This window comes from Centropristis striata, chromosome 10 (assembly GCF_030273125.1).
Source record: "Centropristis striata isolate RG_2023a ecotype Rhode Island chromosome 10, C.striata_1.0, whole genome shotgun sequence".
Taxonomy (NCBI): Eukaryota; Metazoa; Chordata; class Actinopteri; order Perciformes; family Serranidae; genus Centropristis; species Centropristis striata.
Genome location: NC_081526.1, coordinates 21,235,551 through 21,261,174, shown reverse-complemented (window position 1 = coordinate 21,261,174; position 25,624 = coordinate 21,235,551). Strand labels below are relative to the sequence as shown.

Here is a 25,624-nt window from a genome sequence, read left to right as displayed (position 1 = left end):
TGCAAACCAGTAACTCTCCCGCTAAGACCATGTGAACCAGTAACTCTGCCTCTGAAAACATGCAAACCAGTAACTCTCCCGCTAAGACCATGCGAACCGGCGACTGCCACTGAGACCACGCGAACCGGCGACTGCTACTGAGACCATGTGAACCAGCGACTTCCACCGAGACCATGCGAACCGGCGACTGTGTCGCTGAGAGACCATGTGAACCGGTGACTCTGTCGCTGAGACCATGTGAACCAGTAACTCTGCCGCTGAGACCATGTGAACCAGTAACTTTGTCGCTGAGACCATGTGAACCAGTAACTCTGCCTCCGAGACCATGTGAACCAGTAACTCTCCCGCTAAGACCATGCGAACCGGCGACTGCCACTGAGACCATGCGAACCGGCGACTGCTACTGAGACCATGCGAACCGGCGACTGCCACCGAGACCATGCGAACCGGCGACTGTGTCGCTGAGAGACCATGTGAACCAGCGACTGCCACTGAGACCACGCGAACCGGCGACTGCTACTGAGACCATGTGAACCAGCGACTTCCACCGAGACCATGCGAACCGGCGAATGTGTCGCTGAGAGACCATGTGAACCGGTGACTCTGTCGCTGAGACCATGTGAACCAGTAACTCTGCCGCTGAGACCATGTGAACCAGTAACTCTGCCGCTGAGACCATGTGAACCAGTAACTTTGTCGCTGAGACCATGTGAACCAGTAACTCTGCCTCCGAGACCATGCGAACCAGTAACTCTCCCGCTAAGACCATGCGAACCAGTGACTGCCACTGACACCACGCGAACCGGCGACTGCTACTGAGACCATGTGAACCAGCGACTTCCACCGAGACCATGCGAACCGGCGACTGTGTCGCTGAGAGACCATGTGAACCGGTGACTCTGTCGCTGAGACCATGTGAACCTGTAACTCTGCCGCTGAGACCATGTGAACCAGTAACTTTGTCGCTGAGACCATGTGAACCAGTAACTCTGCCTCCGAGACCATGCGAATCAGTAACTCTCCCGCTAAGACCATGCGAACCAGTGACTGCCACTGACACCACGCGAACCGGCGACTGCTACTGAGACCATGTGAACCGGCGACTGCCACCGAGACCATGCGAACCGGCGACTGTGTCGCTGAGAGACCATGTGAACCGGTGACTCTGTCGCTGAGACCATGTGAACCAGTAACTCTGTCGCTGAGACCATGTGAACCAGTAACTTTGTCGCTGAGACCATGTGAACCAGTAACTCTGCCTCCGAGACCATGCAAACCAGTAACTCTCCCGCTAAGACCATGCGAACCGGAGACTGCCACTGAGACCATGCGAACCGGCGACTGCTACTGACACCACGCGAACCGGCGACTGCTACTGAGACCATGTGAACCGGCGACTGCCACCGAGACCATGCGAACCGGCGACTGTGTCGCTGAGAGACCATGTGAACCGGTGACTCTGTCGCTGAGACCATGTGAACCAGTAACTCTGCCGCTGAGACCATGTGAACCAGTAACTTTGTCGCTGAGACCATGTGAACCAGTAACTCTGCCTCCGAGACCATGCGAACCAGTAACTCTCCCGCTAAGACCATGCGAACCAGTGACTGCCACTGACACCACGCGAACCGGCGACTGCTACTGAGACCATGTGAACCGGCGACTGCCACCGAGACCATGCGAACCGGCGACTGTGTCGCTGAGAGACCATGTGAACCGATGACTCTGTCGCTGAGACCATGTGAACCAGTAACTCTGTCGCTGAGACCATGTGAATCAGTAACTTTGTCGCTGAGACCATGTGAACCAGTAACTCTGCCTCCGAGACCATGCAAACCAGTAACTCTCCCGCTAAGACCATGCGAACCGGAGACTGCCACTGAGACCATGCGAACCGGCGACTGCTACTGACACCACGCGAACCGGCGACTGCTACTGAGACCATGTGAACCGGCGACTGCCACCGAGACCATGCGAACCGGCGACTGTGTCGCTGAGAGACCATGTGAACCGGTGACTCTGTCGCTGAGACCATGTGAACCAGTAACTCTGTCGCTGAGACCATGTGAACCAGTAACTTTGTCGCTGAGACCATGTGAACCAGTAACTCTGCCTCCGAGACCATGCAAACCAGTAACTCTCCCGCTAAGACCATGCGAACCGGAGACTGCCACTGAGACCATGCGAACCGGCGACTGCTACTGACACCACGCGAACCGGCGACTGCTACTGAGACCATGTGAACCGGCGACTGCCACCGAGACCATGCGAACCGGTGACTCTGTCGCTGAGACCATGTGAAGCAGTAACTATGTCGCTGAGACCATGTGAACCAGTAACTCTGCCTCTAAGACCATGCAAACCAGTAATTCTCCCGCTAAGACCATGCGAACCGGCGACTGCCACTGAGACCATGCAAACCGGCGACTGCCACCGAGACCATGCGAACCGGCGACTGTGTCGCTGAGAGACCATGTGAACCGATGACTCTGTCGCTGAGACCATGTGAACCAGTAACTCTGCCTCTGAAAACATGCAAACCAGTAACTCTCCCGCTAAGACCATGCGAACCGGCGACTGCCACTGAGACCATGCGAACAGGCGACTGCTACTGAGACCATGCGAACCGGTGACTGCCACCGAGACCATGCGAACCGGCGACTGTGTCGCTGAGAGACCATGTGAACCGGTGACTCTGTCGCTGAGACCATGTGAACCAGTAACTCTGCCGCTGAGACCATGTGAAGCAGTAACTTTGTCGCTGAGACCATGTGAACCAGTAACTCTGCCTCTAAGACCATGCAAACCAGTAATTCTCCCGCTAAGACCATGCGAACCGGCGACTGCCACTGAGACCACGCGAACCGGCGACTGCTACTGAGACCATGTGAACCAGCGACTGCCACCGAGACCATGCGAACCGGCGACTGTGTCGCTGAGAGACCATGTGAACCGGTGACTCTGTCGCTGAGACCATGTGAACCAGTAACTCTGCCGCTGAGACCATGTGAAGCAGTAACTTTGTCGCTGAGACCATGTGAACCAGTAACTCTGCCTCTGAAACCATGCAAACCAGTAACTCTCTCGCTAAGACCATGTGAACCAGTAACTCTGCCTCTGAAAACATGTAAACCAGTAACTCTGCCGCTAAGACCATGAGAACCGGCGACTGCCACTGAGACCATGCGAACCGGCGACTGCTACTGAGACCATGTGAACCGGCGACTGCCACCGAGACCATGCGAACCGGCGACTGTGTCGCTGAGAGACCATGTGAACCGGTGACTCTGTCGCTGAGACCATGTGAACCAGTAACTCTGTCGCTGAGACCATGTGAACCAGTAACTTTGTTGCTGAGACCATGTGAACCAGTAACTCTGCCTCCGAGACCATGCAAACCAGTAACTCTCCCGCTAAGACCATGCGAACCGGCGACTGCCACTGAGACCATGCGAACCGGCGACTGCTACTGAGACCATGCGAACCGGTGACTGCCACCGAGACCATGCGAACCGGCGACTGTGTCGCTGAGAGACCATGTGAACCGGTGACTCTGTCGCTGAGACCATGTGAACCAGTAACTCTGCCGCTGAGACCATGTGAAGCAGTAACTTTGTCGCTGAGACCATGTGAACCAGTAACTCTGCCTCTAAGACCATGCAAACCAGTAATTCTCCCGCTAAGACCATGCGAACCGGCGACTGCCACTGAGACCATGTGAACCGGCGACTGCCACCGAGACCATGCGAACCGGCGACTGTGTCGCTGAGAGACCATGTGAACCGGTGACTCTGTCGCTGAGACCATGTGAACCAGTAACTCTGCCGCTGAGACCATGTGAAGCAGTAACTTTGTCGCTGAGACCATGTGAACCAGTAACTCTGCCTCTGAAACCATGCAAACCAGTAACTCTCCCGCTAAGACCATGTGAACCAGTAACTCTGCCTCTGAAAACATGCAAACCAGTAACTCTCCCGCTAAGACCATGCGAACCGGCGACTGCCACTGAGACCATGCGAACCGGCGACTGCTACTGAGACCATGTGAACCGGCGACTGCCACCGAGACAATGCGAACCGGCGACTGCTACTGAGACCATGCGAACCGGTGACTGCCACCGAGACCATGCGAACCGGCGACTGTGTCGCTGAGAGACCATGTGAACCGGTGACTCTGTCGCTGAGACCATGTGAACCAGTAACTCTGCCGCTGAGACCATGTGAAGCAGTAACTTTGTCGCTGAGACCATGTGAACCAGTAACTCTGCCTCTAAGACCATGCAAACCAGTAATTATCCCGCTAAGACCATGCGAACCGGCGACTGCCACTGACACCACGCGAACCGGCGACTGCTACTGAGACCATGTGAACCGGCGACTGCCACCGAGATCATGCGAACCGGCGACTGTGTCGCTGAGAGACCATGTGAACCGGTGACTCTGTCGCTGAGACCATGTGAACCAGTAACTCTGCCGCTGAGACCATGTGAAGCAGTAACTTTGTCGCTGAGACCATGTGAACCAGTAACTCTGCCTCTGAGACCATGCAAACCAGTAACTCTCCCGCTAAGACCATGCGAACCGGCGACTGCCGGTACATTTGAATGTCATTATAGTTATGTTTTAGCAGATAAAACTAATGTTAATTGCAAAATGAATGTCATTGAAAATAATGTTAATGTCATTGAAAGGCCTTGAAAATCTACCATTGCTTTTTTTGTTTGTTTGATGTGCTTCTCTCTGGGTCAGGAATTGCAAAACTATCGTAAAATTTTGAAGCAACCAAGTAGATTGATACTTGTGTATACAGATAGCTTTCCCCTGAGACACCGGTGTTGGTCTCTTGCATGCAATGTTTAGACTTACCCTCTCCGCCCCCTCCCCAGAAACAACAATTACAAATCTCACAAAAGTTTTGTTAATCTAAAAAGTTACCATCAAGATGCAACCTCTCCTTGGATGGAAGTGCGTGCAATGGTTGGTTTAAAAAAAAAGATGATGTTTAGTATGATTGATTTGCATTAAGTTATGTATTGAAATATACATTTCATGTTTGTGTTTGTTGAAATGGAAGACATACAATGTTTTGTGTATCACTTTGTGCAGAATTAACAATTGAAGAATTTTTTAAAAAGCCTATCTTTTCAACTGGTGAACGGGGGCAAGTGGGTCCAGAGGTCATCCAGCTGTTCTTGGACTGTGGGGGTGTCTGTATTTTCAGAACCAGATGACACACAATACCAAATTTATTCATACATTATAAATACTCAATTGTGAATTAATATTTTATTATTCAAAGGAAGTAGTTAAGACAGCAGATTGTATTATCAGGCCACGTCTGTGTCCACTGTGATGGGGAAAAAAAGAAACCCATACCTTGTAGACTGGAGAAGGAGTTGTGGGTGCGTTATCCATCATCCACAGCCGGCTGGTTGACGGAGGTCTTTGAGGTACCCCATGGTCGGAAGTGGTTGGGCTCAGTGGGGCAGGATCTGCAAGGTCGACACTTGTCCAACGCACTTTCTGAGCGCGGCATCTTGGAAGCAGTGGTCTTCCTCGTCTCACTTGGTCCTGCAATATACAATAGCCTGTACAACAATAACTCACAAAATAACACAATTGTAACAATAATATGCAACTGTAAGTGATCTGAACTAAATTAATTTGCTAACTTAACTGTCCCTAGACCAGCATAAAAAGCTAAACTATACAAACTAAAAACTCTACTATAAACCTAACCTAAATATAAATGTGCAAAAAATATGAAAAGTTAGCTTAGTCTGTCTTGAAGATGCTGGACACAGGAAACCTGGAAAAGTCAGAAAATACAGTGACTTCTATACTATATATTGAGGACCACATGCTGAAAGATCTGCATCATGTGAAATACTTATTCTGATGTGAAAAAACAACATGGTGATGGCTTCGGGCGCAGTAATGTGCTGCCCACTGCTCCTTGCATGGTGTGTTCACTTGTGTGTAAAAAAGGATGGGTTAAATGCAGAGGTTGAATTTCCCATTGTGGGATTAATAAAGTCATCTTCTTCTTCTCCTCAGGTTTTAGCCGACAAAATAAATAAATACATTAATACATTAATGAGACAGCAATACTTAATTAGATGAGAGTTTGACCAAGCGTCAATTAATAGATGAACATTATTGTTACCAATTTTTTTTTTTACTAGTTACTAGTTTTTGTACTAATAATCTATTTTCCCCCATTCTCTGATTTAAAAATGAATAAATACATGAATAATACTAATAATATTGATTATCCCAAATACACCTTTCCTTCAGATATATTTGTATATCACTATACGTGACATCACAGAACAGTGGTTGAAAGTTTTTTATGAATAATAATTTCAGTGTTTCTCAACATTACAAAAGCATTTTTTTTAATTGCTTACCTGAAAAGGTGAAGACAAACAACTGAATGCTGAAGGTCAATGAAGAACTGGATACTCAAGTCTCTTAGGTGAAGTAGTGTTTATCTAGAACAGGATGACAACCGTGAGCATTGCAGCAATGTAATAATAATGTGTAATTAATGCTTTAAATAACTGAATTAATGCATCACTTATTCATAAAAATCAGTATAAAGCTGAATATAATCATTAGAATTAAATACACACATAGCACCTCTAGAAACACAGCAAAATTTTCAGCATATGTGCCCCTCTGCATCCTTTATAGATAATATAAATTTTAACTTTCTTCATACATTTTTACGTGTTTTATACATTTTTATAGCACCCATGGTCCTCAGGGGTCAAAAAGGACCTCATGACATAAGACTGGTTTTAGGAAATGTAGAAAAAAAATTTACCAACTTTTTTCTCACCTTTTAAGGTAACTCATGACCAAAAAAATTTATATTTCATTTTCATATTTTTTTCATTAATATTGGTCAATTTTATTCAAATATACAAATATCAAAACATAAGCTTCACTAAAAGTTGACATGACCTACTCTGTGCATTCCCATCAAGAATTATTTTTTTCCATTACTATTGAAAAAAGTATACAGGGTTTTTTTTTTAACTTTTTTCTCTCTTGAAATGAGGCCTAATTTAAGACATTAATGGCTATGACTCTGGTATTACAAATACACTTTATTACATAATAACCTCTATTATCAAAATAGTACTGCAGTATTAATATCAGAAGAAAACAGGATTAAAGCCTACAATGAAAATGCTTCACAGCACCACTTGAGGACACACACACACAAACAAATTAATCCAAAGCTGTTTAAGCCTACATTTTCAACTTCCAATCTCTCTCTCACTCACTCACTCACTCACTCTCACACACACACACACACACACACACACACACACACACACACACAGAGAGTACATTAATATTAGTCACAGGAGCACATACTTCAGGTACCAGTTGACATGACAAATTGGAAAAAAAGAAATGGTAATAGTTTGGGTAATAGTCTGCTAACAGTAGTGAGTAACATTGACATTGACACAATGTAAATCTTAAATGGTGAAGTAAACTACCAGTTCATCATTACAATAAATTTCTACAGCCCTGACTCCATGGTTAAATGTATATCCCCATGATTATCTTTTCTTTTTAACCTCTCATTACCAAGTGACATGAGTTTCAGTTTAATATTATCCAAATACACCGAATGTTCAAATTTAGCCATTGATGAGTATGACATTGGTATTACTATTACACCTTATTACATAAGAATACCAAAACATCCTCACAAAAAACAGGACTATTATCAAGAAGCTACCATCAAAATCCACATACAATTAGCTACATATCACAGTTTAAAAAAAATTTGTCAGGCCAACATTGTACACAAACCCTACATTAAAAATGGCATTTAGACAACATTAATCAAGGAAAATAGCATGAGCTGGCATTTTTTTAGCATTATTATATTATTATTAGCATAATGACACCTTCCCAGATAGACACAAGACAAAACACAGCAATCATAAACTGTTGTGGCCTAGATTATCAACTCACAATGCATTATAGGCTGTCTGTCAGTAGCATCAAATCAGTCAAACCATGCAATGCACTCTTAGAATCAATAGTGTTTGCTAACACCAGACACATCTACTGTTAGCATCATAGTAACTGTAACATGGAGTAACTGTAAAGATATTCTGCCTCGACGGACCATTTATAAATTGCTTCGACATGTTGCTAAAGCTAGCTCGCTAGAGAGCGCTAGCTCAGACCTAAGACCAGTAGCCGCGAATAAATTAGCAAAATAAAATGACAAACATCGTCCAGATGAAACTCAAATAACTTGCAATTACATTTCACAAAATTTTCGACAGTAGTTTAAAAGTTCAAATATGAAAATGCTAACATTATAAGGCACAATTGTAACGGTAGTATGCTAGTAGTATGTCTTCTTACCTCGCCGAGTCCCGCCAGCTTTGATGTAAATCCTGTCGGATTTACATCAAAGCCAAAACACAAGGAGCCAATCAGATTCGCCCCATAACTGTGCTCCAATCCTGTGATTCCCAACAGCTGTTCCGCGGCACACAAGTGTGCCGTAAGAAATCATCAAGTGTGCCGTGGAAGATTATCCAATCTCTAAGTGAGCGGCGTGAAGTGAGAGGCAGAACAATTAAATGCTCTTCCAACAGAGTGCAGTGTATCAGTGAATCTCGCGAATTCACGCGTAATCAAGTGATATAACCGGAAGAGAATCAACATCTCATTAATGACTGGAGACAAATCCAGGGACTCTGCTCTGTGAAATCTTCCTCCAGAAAATGCTAACTACAGACGCTGGAGTGTTTTTAATTTCACCGCCGTTATAACCGGAGCTCTACTGAGAGCACAACACTCAGTACAGTACAGCGGCATCAATCCGCCGCAGTGACAGACAGGCAGTGAGACAGGTCAAGTGAAGTCAGCAGGTATTAAGTCATCAACTATGTCCATACTCCAAAACAAACCGTATACACAAACACAATAATTGAAACGCAGCTGTCCGACTCTGTCCCTCTGTGAGCCTCTTATTAAGCCTCTTAACACACCTTTCACCTCAAACAGCAGCCCTCATAAATACCCTCACCACTCTGAGCCTAAACATGAACATATCTGCAGCTCAGGATTGGTCTGAAATGACTGTCAAAAATGAAAAAGTAACCACAATAATATAAAAAAAACACCTGTCTTAAAACCCAAATAATTCCACATCAACATCATTTAATTCTTGGCCAGAGGAGCTCATCACAGCTGATGCAAACCTCTAAAGAAATGATTATTTTTACTTATTATTTCTTACCGTGACTCCACGTTCTCCACGTCAGTCAGTCGGGTTATCCTAAATTCCGCGACCTCCCTCACCACATCTTGCAGGCTATATTCTTGTGATGTGTGCAGTTTAGCATGCGCTATTCCTTTACTTGGCCTAACTGCTTCAAATGCGTCTCCATGTGTAGTGGCAGATTTTTAAAATAAAAAAAGCAGCTTCTGCTCAACAGAAGTATTGACAGTAGCTAGCTAAAAAAAAAAATCATGTTGTCACTCAGACTTCTCAGACATGTTTTGCATCACACTCTTTCGTCCACAAGAAAACGTGTTCTTTCAACCTAGCCGGCCATTTGATGTCATTGTTAGCTAACGCTAATGTTAGCTAGTAATTAGCTATTACCGTTAGCATGGAGCGACATAAACTAAAACGTTTTCGTCTGATAACTATTGAAAATGGAAACATTGTTCGCATCTTCTCCATCATATTCCTGTCTCACGTTTAGCGTTTATTTATTATTTACGTTAAACCACCGGCGATTACTGACGTTAGTTAGCTTGACCTATAGTTACCTGCTGCTGACAGGACGCTCCGGTGTCTCCGCTCGGACATCTTTCAGCTCGGACATCCTTCAGGGACAGCACGTCCTCTTCCCGGCACAGTACTCCAAATGTGCGAACATTTGTTACACATGCTTCACCACGCATGGTATGGTCCAGGTCAGCCTCCTGACAGCAGATTCAGACTCAGGACACAACGACACCAGGTGCTGCCGAGCTCCGCCCCCCAGACGAGCTCCGGCTCCACATCCTCCTCTCTCCGGACCACCGCTCCAGTCTCTGATCAGAAAGTCTTCCAATGTTTGTGGGCTGTCTGAGAAGACTGACATAAATTAAGACGACCGCCATCCTCTGCTTCAGAGAGACATCCTGCACCGCTGGACTGCAGGTCTCTGCTCGGTGTCACGGCAAACCCATGGATCTAACACTTTAACTACTGTATGATCATTTAGAAACAAGAAACAGCATTTTTTTTAACCTTTTCATTGTCAGTGATGAAGCCTAGAGTTGTGGTCGTGAACGTCATGAAACAACCGTTGTTGTTTAATTGATGCCGCCGCTACCAGCTGTCAGCACTAAACTGAAAAGGCACCCACGTGGAGGGCTGGAAAATGACCAATCATAAGAGGCCTGGGGTCAGCCTTGGCCCCGCCCCCAATGTGTAAAGAGTCCTCGCTCCGCGGGAGCAGAGCTCCACCGAGAGCGAGCACGGGGGAGAGTCTGCTTCACTCAGTTGCTGAATATGTGCGCGAAGATCAAACAATGACTCAAATATGACGCTATAGTCCACCTCTGCCTGCTCACTGTGGCGGAACTGTCTCCACCAGCAGTTCATTTCAGTTGATTGCAGTTGACTGCTGTGATTGCGTTTTTTCATAAAGCATGATACCTTATAACTTGACCATACATTGCCCAATCTGCCTCAAACTTGTCATGCATGATGATGGTTCATCACTGACCAGTTCTACATAACAATATTTAATAAATTCCCGCCCTTTTTATTAGCCACGCCCCCTTTTACTAACTAATGAACCATTTGTCCTAGAAACTTGTATGAGGTGTCTGTGAACTCAGGACAGAGTCCCTGTTTAACTGCTGATTTAATCAATGAGAATCAAGGGCCAGAGGCAAGCACACAATCAAAATTTCTTTAGACATTTTCTAGTTCTTCTTCCGTTTCTTCCGTGTCATTTTTCGGTCGACTACTCCTCCCAGAGTTTTGGCCACACATACACAAAAAAGGTATCAAATCGACCGGCTCACCCATGACAAGGGTGCTATGACTTTTATAAGGGTTCCGACAAACGGTTTTCAAATTATTGGGCAAAAACACGTCAAAAAATCCCCCCAATGTAACCCTATGGAGAGTCTAGAGTGGGGATGTCCTCAAACAGAGTGTAGAGGGAGAGAAGGAATTGTCAAAAAATAAATTTGAAAACTGCGCTCCAGGCTGCAAATTTCACTCTACAGAAATAATTTATACATAGAAACGTAGGAAAATTTGTCCTCTCACTCACAATCCTCTGGTAAAGCTGTCAGAGTTATAGTTTTGGCGCAGGACGCACAGATGCACAAACAAAACGCACCAACTGCCTCATTGGCTCCCATATTAAAAACGCAGGAAGATTTCATAAAATAGTTCATGTAAGTGTTTTTTTAAATCGCTCTAACAAAGCTATTTTTTCATTTTTCTTAAAAAAAAATATATGTAGACGTTGAGGAAGAACTCAGGACGCTCAAAGTGAAGTCGGATCAATGATAGGTATTATGGTTTTGCCAAAAATGCTTTCTGTTCGAGGCCAGAATTTTCAGTTTGTCCACCTCTGTCTGCGGAACTGTCTCCAACAGCAGTTAATTTCAGTTGATTGCTCTGCTCTTATTGGTCGACTCCACCAGGCCACGTGGTTGCTTAGCTACCAAAGCCTCCCCCCTCCCCCCTCCCTCCTCCAACACAGACATTCTAACTGATACCTGTCAGTTTACTCTAAGTAAACAGACCTAATAACTTGACCATACATTGTCCAATCTTCCTCAAACTTGCCAAGCATGATGATGGTTCATCACTGACCACTTATACATAATAATGTTTCATAAATTCCCGCCCTTTTTGATTAGCCACGCCCCCTTTCATAACTAATGAACCGTTTCTCCTAGAAACTTGTATGAGGTGTCTGTGAACTCAGGACAGAGTCCCTATTTAACTGCAGATTCAAGCCACGCCCCCTTTGAGTGACCACGCCCCCTTTTACTAACTTGTGAACCGTTTGTCCTACAGACTTGTATGAGGTGTCTGTGAACTCAGGACAGAGTCCCTGTTTGACTGTTGATTTGAGCCACGAGAATGATGGGCCAGAGGCAAGCATACAATCAAAATTTCTTTAGAAATTTTCTAGTTTTGTGTGCTTGCTTGCAAAAGCACACTAACTACTATTCACCGGGCTTATTTCTACTTTTTTTGTGTGCTTGCTTGCAAAAGCACACTAATTGTTATTCCGTGGGCTTATTTTGTGTGCTTGCTTGCAAAAGCACACTAATTGTTATTCCTCGGGCTTATTTTGTGTGCTTGCTTGCAAAAGCACACTAACTACTATTCACCGGGACTATTTTTATTATTTTGTGTGCTTGCTTGCAAAAGCACACTAACTACTATTCACCGGGCTTATTCTTATTCTTACGTTTCTTCCGTGTCATTTTTCGGTCGACTACTCCTCCCAGAGTTTTGGCCGCACATACACAAAAAAGGTATCAAACCGACCGGCTCGCCCATGACAAGTGTGCTATGACTTTTATAAGGGTTTCGACAAACGGTTTTCAAATTATTGGGCAAAAACACGTCAAAAAATCCCCCCAATGTAACCCTATGGAGAGTCTAGAGTGGAGAAGTCATCAAACAGAGTGTAGAGGGAGAGAAAAAATTGTCAAAAAATTAATTTGAAAACTGCACTCCAGGCCGCAAATTCCACTCTACAGAAATAATTTATACATAGAAACGTAGGAAAATTTGTCCTCTCACTCACAATCCTCTGGTAAAGCTGTCAGAGTTATAGTTTGGGCGCAGGACGCACAGATGCTCAAACAAAATGCACCAACTGCCGCATCGGCTCCCATATTAAAAATGAAGGAAGATTTCTCAAAAAAAAAATTTAACAGTTTTTTAAAATCGCTCTAACAAAGCTATTTTTTCATTTTTCTTAAAAAAAAACATATGTAGATGTTCAGGAAGAACTCAGGACGCTCAAAGTAAAGTCGGATCAATGATGGGTATTATGGTTTTGCCGAAAATGCTTTCTGTTCGAGGCCAGAAATTTCAGTTTTTCCACCTCTGTCTGCGGAACTTTCTCCAACAGCAGTTAATTTCAGTTGATTGCTCTGCTCTTATTGGTCGCCTCCACCTGGCCACGTGGTTGCTTAGCTACCAAAGCCTCCCCCCTCCCCCCTCCCCTCCTCCAACACAGACATTCTAACTGATAACTGTCAGTTTACTCTAAGTAAACAGACATGTTGTTCTTCATAAAACATGAGACCTTATAACTTGACCATACATTGTCCAATCTTCCTCAAACTTGTCAAGCATGATGATGGTTCATCACTGACCACTTATACATAACAATATTTCATAAATTCCCGCCCTTTTTGATTAGCCACGCCCCCTTTCATAACCAATGAACCGTTTGTCCTAGAGACTTGTATGAGGTGTGAGTGTACTCAGCAGAAAGTTCCTGTTTAATCCGTGCCCCTTTTGATAAGCCACGAGAGTCACGGTCCAGAGGCAAGCACACAATCAAAATTTCTTTAGAAATTTTCTAGTTTTGTGTGCTTGCTTGCAAAAGCACACTAACTACTATTCACCGGGCTTATTCTTATTCTTACGTTTCTTCCGTGTCATTTTTCGGTCGACTACTCCTCCCAGAGTTTTGGCCGCACATACACAAAAAAGGTATCAAACCGACCGGCTCGCCCATGACAAGTGTGCTATGACTTTTATAAGGGTTTCGACAAACGGTTTTCAAATTATTGGGCAAAAACACGTCAAAAAATCCCCCCAATGTAACCCTATGGAGAGTCTAGAGCGGTGATGTCATCAAACAGAGTGTAGAGGGAGAGAACGAATTGTCAAAAAATAAATTTGAAAACTGCGCTCCAGGCCGCAAATTTCACTCTACAGAAATAATTTATACATAGAAACGTAGGAAAATTTGTCCTCTCACTCACAATCCTCTGGTAAAGCTGTCAGAGTTATAGTTTTGGCGCAGGACGCACAGATGCACAAACAAAACGCACCAACTGCCTCATTGGCTCCCATATCAAAAATGCAGGAAGATTTCTCAAAAAAAAAAATTTAACCGTTTTTTTAAATCGCTCTAACAAAGCTATTTTTTCACTTTTCTTAAAAAAAAATATATGTAGACGTTGAGGAAGAACTCAGGACGCTCAAAGTGAAGTCGGATCAATGATAGGTATTATGGTTTTGCCAAAAAGGCTTTCTGTTCGAGGCCAGAATTTTCAGTTTGTCCACCTCTGTCTGCCCCGAGCGCGTAACTGTCAGTTAATTTCAGTTGATTGCTCTGCTCTTATTGGTCGACTCCACCTGGCCACGTGGTTGCTTAGCTACCAAAGCCTTCCCCCTCCCCCCTCTCTCCTCCAACACAGACATTCTAACTGATAACTGTCAGTTTACTCTAAGTGAACAGACTTCATAAAACATGAGACCTTATAACTTGACCATACATTGTCCAATCTTCCTCAAACTTGTCAAGCATGATGATGGTTCATCGCTGACCACTTATACATAACAATGTTTCATAAATTCCCGCCCTTTTTGATTAGCCACGCCCCCTTTTACGAACTAGTGAACCGTTTGTCCTAGAGACTTGTATGAGATGTCAGTGTACTCAGCAGAAAGTCCCTGTTTAATCCCTGCCCCTTTTGATAAGCCACGAGAGTCACGGTCCAGAGGCAAGCACACAATCAAAATTTCTTTAGAAATTTTCTAGTTATTCTTCCGTTTCTTCCGTGTCATTTTTCGGTCGACTACTCCTCCCAGAGTTTTGGTCGCACATACACAAAAAAGGTATCAAATCGACCGGCTCGCCCATGACAAGTGTGCTATGACTTTTATAAGGGTTTCGACAAATGGTTTTCAAATTATTGGGCAAAAACACGTCAAAAAATCCCCCCAATGTAACCCTATGGAGAGTCTAGAGTGGAGAAGTCATCAAACAGAGTGTAGAGGGAGAGAAAGAATTGTCAAAAAATAAATTTGAAAACTGCGCTCCAGGCCGCAAATTTCACTCTACAGAAATAATTTATACATAGAAACGTAGGAAAATTTGTCCTCTCACTCACAATCCTCTGGTAAAGCTGTCAGAGTTATAGTTTTGGCGCAGGACGCACAGATGCTCAAACAAAATGCACCAACTGCCGCATCGGCTCCCATATTAAAAATGAAGGAAGATTTCTCAAAAAAAAAAAATTAACAGTTTTTTAAAATCGCTCTAACAAAGCTATTTTTTCATTTTTCTTAAAAAAAAACATATGGAGATGTTCAGGAAGAACTCAGGACGCTCAAAGTGAAGTCGGATCAATGATAGGTATTATGGTTTTGCCGAAAATGCTTTCTGTTCGAGGCCAGAATTTCAAGTTTGTCGACCTCTGTCTGCTCACTTTGATGGAACTGTCTCCATCGTCAGTTAATTTCAGTTGATTGCTCTGCTCTGATTGGTCGACTCCACCTGGCCACGTGGTTGCTTAGCTACCAAAGCCCCCCCCTCCTCCAACACAGACATTCTAACTGATAACTGTCAGTTTACTCTAAGTAAACAGACATGGCTTTCTTCATAAAACACGAGACCTTATAACTTGACCATACATTGTCCAATCTGCCTCAAACTTGTCATGCATGATGATGGTTCATCACTTTTCAGTTCTACATAACAATAATTCATAAATTCCCGCCCTTTTTATTAGCCACGCCCCCTTTTACTAACTAATGAACCGTTTGTCCTAGAAACTTGTATAAGATGTCAGATTACTCAGGATAGAGTCCCTGTTTAACTGGTGATTGATTACCACGCCCCTTTTGATAAGCCACGCCCATTTTACTAACTAGTGAACCGTTTGTCCTAGAGACTTGTATGAGGTGTCAGTGTACTCAGCAGAAAGTCCCTGTTTAATCCCTGCCCCTTTTGATAAGCCACGAGAGTCACGGTCCAGAGGCAAGCACACAATCAAAATTTCTTTAGGAATTTTCTAGTTTTGTGTGCTTGCTTGCAAAAGCACACTAACTACTATTCACCGGGACTATTTTTATTATTCTTCCGTTTCTTCCGTGTCATTTTTCGGTCGACTACTCCTCCCAGAGTTTTGGCCGCACATACACAAAAAAGGTATCAAATCGACCGGCTCGCCTATGACAAGTGTGCTATGACTTTTATAAGGGTTTCGACAAACGGTTTTCAAATTATTGGGAAAAAACACGTCAAAAAATCCCCCCAATGTAACCCTATGGAGAGTCTAGAGTGGTGATATCATCAAACAGAGTGTAGAGGGAGAGAACGAATTGTCAAAAAATAAATTTGAAAACTGTGCTCCAGGCCGCAAATTCCACTCTACAGAAATAATTTATAAATAGAAACGTAGGAAAATTTGTCCTCTCACTCACAATCCTCTGGTAAAGCTGTCAGAGTTATAGTTTGGGCGCAGGACGCACAGATGCACAAACAAAACACATCAACTGCCTCATTGGCTCCCATATTAAAAATGCAGGAAGATTTCTCCCCAAAATTTTTTTTACAGTTTTTTAAAATCGCTCTAACAAAGCTATTTTTTCCTCTTTCTTTAAAAAAAATATATGTAGACGTTCAGGAAGAACTCAGGACGCTCAAAGTGAAGTCGGATCAATGATAGGTATTATGGTTTTAACAAAAATGCTTTCTGTTCGAGGCCAGAATTTTCAGTTTGTCCACCTCTGTCTGCTCACTGTGATGGAACTGTCAGTTAATTTCAGTTGATTGCTCTGCTCTTATTGGTCGACTCCACCTGGCCACCTGGTTGCTTAGCTACCAAAGCCTCCCCCCTCCCCCCTCCCACACAGACATTTTAACTGATAACTGTCAGTTTACTCTAAGTGAACAGACCTAATAACTTGACCATACATTGTCCAATCTTCCTCAAACTTGCCAAGCATGATGATGGTTCATCACTGACCACTTATACATAATAATGTTTCATAAATTCCCGCCCTTTTTGATTAGCCACGCCCCCTTTCATAACTAATGAACCGTTTGTCCTAGAGACTTGTATGAGGTATCTATGAACTCAGGACAGAGTCACTGTTTGACTGTTGATTTGAGCCACGAGAATGATGGGCCAGAGGCAAGCACACAATCAAAATTTCTTTAGAAATTTTCTAGTTATTCTTCCGTTTCTTCCGTGTCATTTTTCGGTCGACTACTCCTCCCAGAGTTTTGGCCGCACATACACAAAAAAGGTATCAAATCGACCGGCTCGCCCATGACAAGTGTGCTATGACTTTTATAAGGGTTTCGACAAACGGTTTTCAAATTATTGGGAAAAAACACGTCAAAAAATCCCCCCAATGTAACCCTATGGAGAGTCTAGAGTGGTGATGTCATCAAACAGAGTGTAGAGGGAGAAAACGAATTGTCAAAAAATAAATTTGAAAACTGTGCTCCAGGCCGCAAATTTCACTCTACAGAAATAATTTATACATAGAAACGTAGGAAAATTTGTCCTCTCACTCACAATCCTCTGGTAAAGCTGTCAGAGTTATAGTTTGGGCGCAGGACGCACAGATGCACAAACAAAACACATCAACTGCCTCATTGGCTCCCATATTAAAAATGCAGGAAGATTTCTCCCCAAAATTTTTTTTACAGTTTTTTAAAATCGCTCTAACAAAGCTATTTTTTCCTCTTTCTTTAAAAAAAATATATGTAGACGTTCAGGAAGAACTCAGGACGCTCAAAGTGAAGTCGGATCAATGATAGCTATTATGGTTTTGCCAAAAATGCTTTCTGTTCGAGGCCAGAATTTTCATTTTTTCGACCTCTGTCTGCTCACTGTGATGGAACTGTCATTTAATTTCAGTTGATTGCTCTGCTCTTATTGGTCGACTCCACCTGGCCACCTGGTTGCTTAGCTACAAAAGCCTCCCCCCTCCCTCCTCAAACACAGATATTTTAACTGATAACTGTCAGTTTACTCTAAGTGAACAGACCTAATAACTTGACCATACATTGTCCAATCTTCCTCAAACTTGCCAAGCATGATGATGGTTCATCACTGACCACTTATACATAATAATGTTTCATAAATTCCCGCCCTTTTTGATTAGCCACGCCCCCTTTCATAACTAATGAACCGTTTGTCCTAGAAACTTGTATAAGGTGTCAGATTACTCGGCATGAAGTCCCTGTTTAACTGGTGATTGATAACCCCGCCCCTTTTGATTAGCCACGCCCCCTTTCATAACTAATGAACCGTTTGTCCTAGAGACTTGTATGAGGTGTCTGTGAACTCAGGACAGAGTCCCTGTTTAACTGCTGATTCAAGCCACGCCCCCTTTAAGTGACCACGCCCCCTTTTACTAACTTGTGAACCGTTTGTCCTACAGACTTGTATGAGGTATCTGTGAACTCAGGACAGAGTCACTGTTTGACTGTTGATTTGAGCCACGAGAATGATGGTCCAGAGGCAAGCACACAATCAAAATTTCTTTAGAAATTTTCTAGTTCTTATTCTTACGTTTCTTCCGTGTCATTTTTCGGTCGACTACTCCTCCCAGAGTTTTGGTCGCACATACACAAAAAAGGTATCAAACCGACCGGCTCGCCCATGACAAGTGTGCTATGACTTTTCTAAGGGTTTCGACAAACGGTTTTCAAATTATTGGGCAAAAACATGTCAAAAAATCCCCCCAATGTAACCCTATGGAGAGTCTAGAGTGGAGAAGTCATCAAACAGAGTGTAGAGGGAGAGAAAGAATTGTCAAAAAATAAATTTGAAAACTGCGCTCCAGGCCGCAAATTTCACTCTACAGAAATAATTTATACATAGAAACGTAGGAAAATTTGTCCTCTCACTCACAATCCTCTGGTAAAGCTGTCAGAGTTATAGTTTGGGCGCAGGACGCACAGATGCACAAACAAAATGCACCAACTGCCGCATCGGCTCCCATATTAAAAATGAAGGAAGATTTCTCAAAAAAAAAATTTAACAGTTTTTTAAAATCGCTCTAACAAAGCTATTTTTTCATTTTTCTTAAAAAAAAACATATGTAGATGTTCAGGAAGAACTCAGGACGCTCAAAGTAAAGTCGGATCAATGATAGGTATTATGGTTTTGCCGAAAAGGCTTTCTGTTCGAGGCCAGAATTTCAAGTTTGTCGACCTCTGTCTGCTCACTTTGATGGAACTGTCTCCATCGTCAGTTAATTTCAGTTGATTGCTCTGCTCTGATTGGTCGACTCCACCTGGCCACGTGGTTGCTTAGCTACCAAAGCCCCCCCCTCCTCCAACACAGACATTCTAACTGATAACTGTCAGTTTACTCTAAGTAAACAGACATGGCTTTCTTCATAAAACACGAGACCTTATAACTTGACCATACATTGTCCAATCTGCCTCAAACTTGTCATGCATGATGATGGTTCATCACTTTTCAGTTCTACATAACAATAATTCATAAATTCCCGCCCTTTTTATTAGCCACGCCCCCTTTTACTAACTAATGAACCGTTTGTCCTAGAAACTTGTATAAGATGTCAGATTACTCAGCATAGAGTCTCTGTTTAACTGGTGATTGATAACCCCGCCCCTTTTGATAAGCCACGCCCATTTTACTAACTAGTGAACCGTTTGTCCTAGAGACTTGTATGAGGTGTCAGTGCACTCAGCAGAAAGTCCCTGTTTAATCCGTGCCCCTTTTGATAAGCCACGAGAGTCACGGTCCAGAGGCAAGCACACAATCAAAATTTCTTTAGGAATTTTCTAGTTATTATTAACATTGTTTTTAGTGTGCTTCAGGCTGCAATCTCAGAATGCAGCAAAATCACAGAGAAAGAGTCCAAGAAAAACAAAACAAATCTTGTTGATGAAGATTATAACAAGCCTCCAGCTTAGTCAAATTTATTAAGAAGTGGAAACAAAGGTTAACAGTTTGTTCATGTGATCTGAAGGATTATGAAACATGGGCTCACATTTAGATTTACCTATGGATAAAGTGTGTTTTTAATGATTTGCAACACTACAAAAAATAAAAATAAAAAATATCACTCAGTTAACACAGACCTTCATTATGATCATACTTACTTTGATTTTTTTTGATGAAATTTGGACTACATGCTATACTATGACTTTCTGGCTGACATTCTCATGGCATACTATACTATTGTTAGAGTACAATGTTATTATATCCAATGCTGGATTCTTGTTGTAACCTCTTGTTGTGAGTTGTATGCTATCCACCACACTACCTTGTCACTGCTGTCCTTTAACTATTTTCTATACTATAGTTTAGGTCAAAATAAATTAATTTGTTAACTTGAAAATAAGTTTAGTCTTTAAAAGTAATCCACAATGTTGTTTTCTTATATAAGAATGTTATTATTATGAGACCAGGCTGCACTGGTTTAAAAATGATGGAATTAGAAGATCGTTGCTCTGTTGAATTATTTAGTGTAAAGCAAATCAAAACGTGAACTCTTGGACACTGGCTTTAATTTCATGCCTGACAGATAACAATGCATGCAGTATTATAAAAAAGGACAGGAGAATAATATTTTTGTGATGTTGCAGGTTGTCCACCATCGTTGGAGCAAACCAGATCCTGGTGGTTCACAATGGACAGATTGCAGAGAGAGGAAGGTACGATTTTCTTTGGGGATGTTATCAGGACATTTTTTAAAGTCACTGATGCGTTTGTTTGTGTGTGTGAGTGCTTGTGTGACACACCTGATGGATTGTATGTGTCCTAAGTGCTTGCAAATTTGTTATCTGTAGATCAAAAGAGTATGTTTGTGTGCGTGACCCTGGTGTCTCTCTCAGCCCCGGAGGCTGATGGACCTCACCACACCACACACACACGCACGCACGCACACACACACACACACACACACACACACACACACACACACACACACAATCATGGACACACACATGCACGCGCACACACACACACACACACACACATACACACAGACGATAGAGCTGCCACTTAACCGCCGATGCATACAGTCCTTTGATATAGGAGCTGTTAATGAAGACTTCCTTTCTCACACACACATACACACATTCATGCCTATATTACCAACAGTGGACTGTCACTCGACACCAACCAAGTGTGGACTTCCGTTTCTGGTCACTTTGAAAAAATAAAAATAAATAGAATACAATATTTTTTTATGTAAGTATTTTTCTTTTCCAGTAATAATATTACTCCAAATGTCCTTTTTGCATTTTATTTATTTATTTAATAAGAGGGGACCTGCATCCTTAAGCCTTCTCTACTTACATTGACAGTGAGAAAGACTGTCTTTGTTTCTTGGACCAATTTAAAATTTAACTTTTATGTTTTCAATATTTATAAATGTCTCTGTGATAAATAAAATAAAAATAAAATATGACATTTGAAAGAATGATTACACCAGTGCACTAATTTGAATTTTCTCATAGAAGAGTATTAATTCCTGTGTGTTATTGTGAAATGTATATTCGTAAAGAGAACTCTCTTTTTCCTGTTAATTAAATCCTATTTTCTATTTACTCTTAATAACTTAATTGGAGTCAGGAGAAAAAGCATTTTGCAATCTTTTTTTTTTATGCGTCTACTGCCGCAGCATCTTCAAGGCATTCAAGACCTGCTGGTCACCTCTTAGCCAAAATTAACAGAGATTGTTAGAGTTGATTTTAGCTAATTTAAAGCATGACTAAAATGTCCCCTATTGGCTCAGAGGTCCACTGTTGGTGAACGTGTCCTGACACCAAAGTCCACTGTTGGATAGATATATTGGTAAGAGCACACACATACAGAGAGGCAATGGCAAGAAACAGACAGAAATAAATAGTAACTTCCATATCATCATCCAGATTAATGTATTGTTCATAATAGGTATTGATAACACCTGAGAGATGAGTTGGTCACATACGGGTAAACACATGCAGGGACTTTTGTTTGCCCCTGCAGGCATGTATGGGGAACATCGACCAAAAAGCATTCATCTTTTGATCCACACTGTGATGTAAACACCAGGCGGGCCCATTTAACCTCCGGTGTCAGAATACACACAGTTTCTGCCGCAAAGTGTGGGAGTGTATCATGAGACAGAGACAGGAAGAGGCCTCATCCCGTCCTCAGGCTGTCCCCCCTGCTTAACATTCTTTACCAGGAATACATCTACACTAAGACACTAATTCTCGTTTACGTGTGAAGAGAACATGTGTCGAAAGTAATGGTTTTAGGTGGCTTTTGCAACAATCTATATCCACTCTAAAAATCTCTTCTCTTTTGTGATTGTCTTTCAATCAACATTTGTGAGGCAGTGGGGACAGGCACAGCCCATTAACTCTGCTGAGTCTCAGATGGTTCAACTTTGGTTCAGTCTCCTCCTGTTTTATGTGTTTCATTTAAGTCCTGATTTACAGTAGTTGTTTTTATTTCATTATTTTTGGTTAGATCGCTGACAGCATGTTCTCATTCCCTAGTTATCAAATATGGAAGCACACTTGAAACAATTACACTCTACATTTGGTTGGAGCAAAGGAGGATATCTAATATAGTAAGACTGACAAAGTCCATTTAGGGAGGTTGTCAGGGTGAACAGATGGGTCAAAAAACATCACACTGTCACCAAGGAGATCAAAGTATATGTATGCAGCTTTGTTTATTCGCTCTAAACCAGTGGATGGAAACATTCCTGATTCACATTTTCTTTAATGCGACATTTCAAAATTTCACTTAAAATTCACTTGGACTTTAATGGAAACACGGCTACAGTTTGTATCTGGTGTGGAACCAAAAAGACTTTCATGGTATGTAAGACGCTTACCCAAACCATGAACTTTTCCTAAACCAAACCAAGTTGTTTCCTGTGAACATGGAAATTTATTTTGAAAAGACAGACGGTGCCAGATGGATTGTTATACAAAACCATGTGAGAAGCCGTTATTGTAAACTGTTTGGAAAAGGGCAGAAACTTTCAGAAAATAATGCTGAAGTCAGTTTGGAGATGGGAGATTTTCTCTTCTTCGAATAAAGAAATACTCTCCAGTTGTGATGCTCTTGCAGATCTTATTTGCCCTTTTCCTCTTACACTTGCTTGGTTTGTCTGTATCCTTATTTCTGACCCTCGCCTTGTTTTTCTCTCTCTGTCTCTTTCCGTCTGGCAGTCCAGACAGTGACACACTTGTGGTTTTACTAATTCATAGTAAAGTTGGTTAAAGTCTGCAGGAGGTTTTTATACAGCTCAACTTGGTTTTTAAAGCAGCTCTGGTGTCACAAGACATTATAATTGACCCACCTTCTCCCGCTCCAGCCTGCTCCTCTTTTCCTTTAATCCCTGTTCCTTTGTAATGTCTTTTGTCCCTCAAAATGATAGCAAATATTATACAGATTATTTTAAAAAAACGTGGGAAGAAAATAAATATGGTTTGTTACAGATTTGACATGAAAAAAACATTTTGTGTTGTCAATGACGTGTTTGTCAAGTTGACAAATTTGCATGTACAATAAAAAAAAAATCCATTTAATGTTAAATTTAAAATACAAAAAACAAGTAGTGGCATTAGATATCTTAGATAAATTAAATTTGTTCATACAAATGTGTTATGAATGAACAGTTTTTAGTAAATTTGGGATGGCCTCTTAAATCTCAGAACATAATTAGCATAAATAGCCTTTATTGTCAATATACATATTCTAACAAAATTAATAGTGCTACTGATAATTAGTGCAATAGATTAAAGAAATGTCACAAAAACACAAAAGTTACTTTGGAAAATAAACATCCACAACCATATAATAAATACATCCAATGTTATGAGTATGATTTGTATTATTGCACTAGAATAGATGTAGTCATTGCACAAGATACAGAAAGTCTGACCTTAAAACACAGTTTTCACATTGCACATGAGGTCCTTCAATCCAGGTTGGAGTTAAATGTTCACAATTGGTCTTTTTATTCTGTTGTCTTCTTGTTTGTATTTGGGGTCAAGAACTGGAAGAAAAAGTCTGACATTTTAGATATTCAAGTTATATTTTTTTGCTGTCACATTGCTGGCATTTCATTTTTCAGATTTAATCTGGAAGATAAATAATTAACACAAAACTCTTAGGAGGCTCCAGCTTTATCAGACAGATGACAGGTTTGTTAGTATTTGCAGAGGTCCTGAGTGACTCCTCTACAGTAAATATCAGAAATTTTAAAAAAAGAACCGAGTTCTAAATATTGCCATATCGCTTAATTACTTTTTTGAAGATTCTGGTAATCAACTGTCTTTCTTGTCTCCTTTTGTACAGACACGAGGAGCTGCTGGTGCGTGGAGGTCTTTACGCAGCCATGTGGACGAAACAGCATAAAAATCACGACACGCAGACAGAGACACAGATCAACAATAAGACTCAGGACACTTGACATTGAGCTGAGCTTCTTTTTAAAAAAAATTAATAACTCACTGCATACTTTTTTGTCATATCTGATGATTATAATCCCATGTATCTGCACTTACGGTTTAAGAAAATTAAATTCATTAAACGTCATCAATGATACTATACAGCTTAAACTACTGCTTCTGTTTCCTTTCCTGTTGGTGGCACATGTAAAACTGACTTGACAATGACCAAATAGCTTGCACATGTGCTGAATCTCCAGTTCCATGCAGCGTTCAACGTCTCCTCATTAAACTGTTTGTATGATATCTTATGAAATATGAATTTACGTTCTTTGAAAAGATTATCGCATTTTTAACACATAGTTAACATTGTGAAATAGGACTACTTGAAAAAGTGTCATGTTTTAGGTTGCATTCAGTAGTAAGTAGAAATACATCTAAAAATTAAGATGCAGAAACCGTAACCCTAGTATGTCAACATGAAAGCTCATCTGCAGCAGGAGTTCCACTGGAGAAGATTCCACCTGAGTCATTAAAAGCCGGGGCTGATTATGTTACCGAGATTGTTTTTGTGAAAACATCCTGGATGGGCTGAAAGTACCGGTGTCAAAGGTTACTGTTTAGAGTCAAACTATATCCGCTGCCTGAGGGCTAGAAAGAGGATGACAGATGGAGAGTGTTTGTTAGCAATAAAAGCATCTGAAACAAAAACTGTGTCACAGCGTTTCTCTGCAAAATGATATTTCACTTTTAACTCTTTGAAGATCCGCCAGCCCTTTTTTTTTTCTCGGACATTGTAGTCAGACAACAGAGAAAGTATTATCATATGAAAGGGAAGATCTAAGGAATGCATTGGTACCAACCATGGTATCTTGTCTGGAAGGGCTTGGAATAAAACTCAGTTTTGTTATTCTCTATAAGCTTTCACTGTATAAAATGAGCTGATGTTACCTCTAGAATAATCACAGCCTCATGAGACTTAACAACCACAAACTAGAGACCTTGAGCATTCAGAGGGTGTATTGCTTTCCTACATATATTGACATATACGGGATTTCTCAGCAGTTCACACAACAGAATTACTCGCCATACAATTGCCAAAAATACAGAAATCTCCAAAATGTCAAGTTTTTGAAACCAAATCACAGCATGGATTTATATATGTTGTCCCAAAGGTCTTGG

General features: G+C 42.0%; 1 protein-coding gene and 1 long non-coding RNA gene across 4 annotated transcripts in view; one reads left to right on the top strand and one right to left on the bottom strand.

Moving 5' to 3' along the window:
- Window positions 1-24,465, top strand: part of abcb6b (ATP-binding cassette, sub-family B (MDR/TAP), member 6b) — a 73,197-nt gene extending 48,732 nt beyond the window's left edge. Inside the window, exons 18-19 of the mRNA XM_059343271.1 lie at window positions 20,630-20,698; window positions 24,351-24,465. Of these exons, the coding sequence (XP_059199254.1) occupies window positions 20,630-20,698; window positions 24,351-24,465 (184 nt within the window). The remainder of the gene's footprint in view (window positions 1-20,629; window positions 20,699-24,350) is intronic.
- Window positions 4,978-10,331, bottom strand: LOC131979449 (uncharacterized). 3 transcript variants are annotated; one of them, XR_009395058.1, is made up of 3 exons: window positions 9,825-10,331; window positions 5,376-6,493; window positions 4,978-5,208 (listed from the first exon to the last, which is right to left on the bottom strand). It is a non-coding gene; the product is annotated as an uncharacterized LOC131979449 (long non-coding RNA). The 3 variants fall into 3 exon arrangements; XR_009395057.1 differs by lacking the exon at window positions 9,825-10,331 and adding an exon at window positions 9,286-9,459; XR_009395059.1 differs by lacking the exon at window positions 9,825-10,331 and adding an exon at window positions 8,403-8,424.
- Window positions 24,466-25,624: the final 1,159 nt, after the last annotated feature.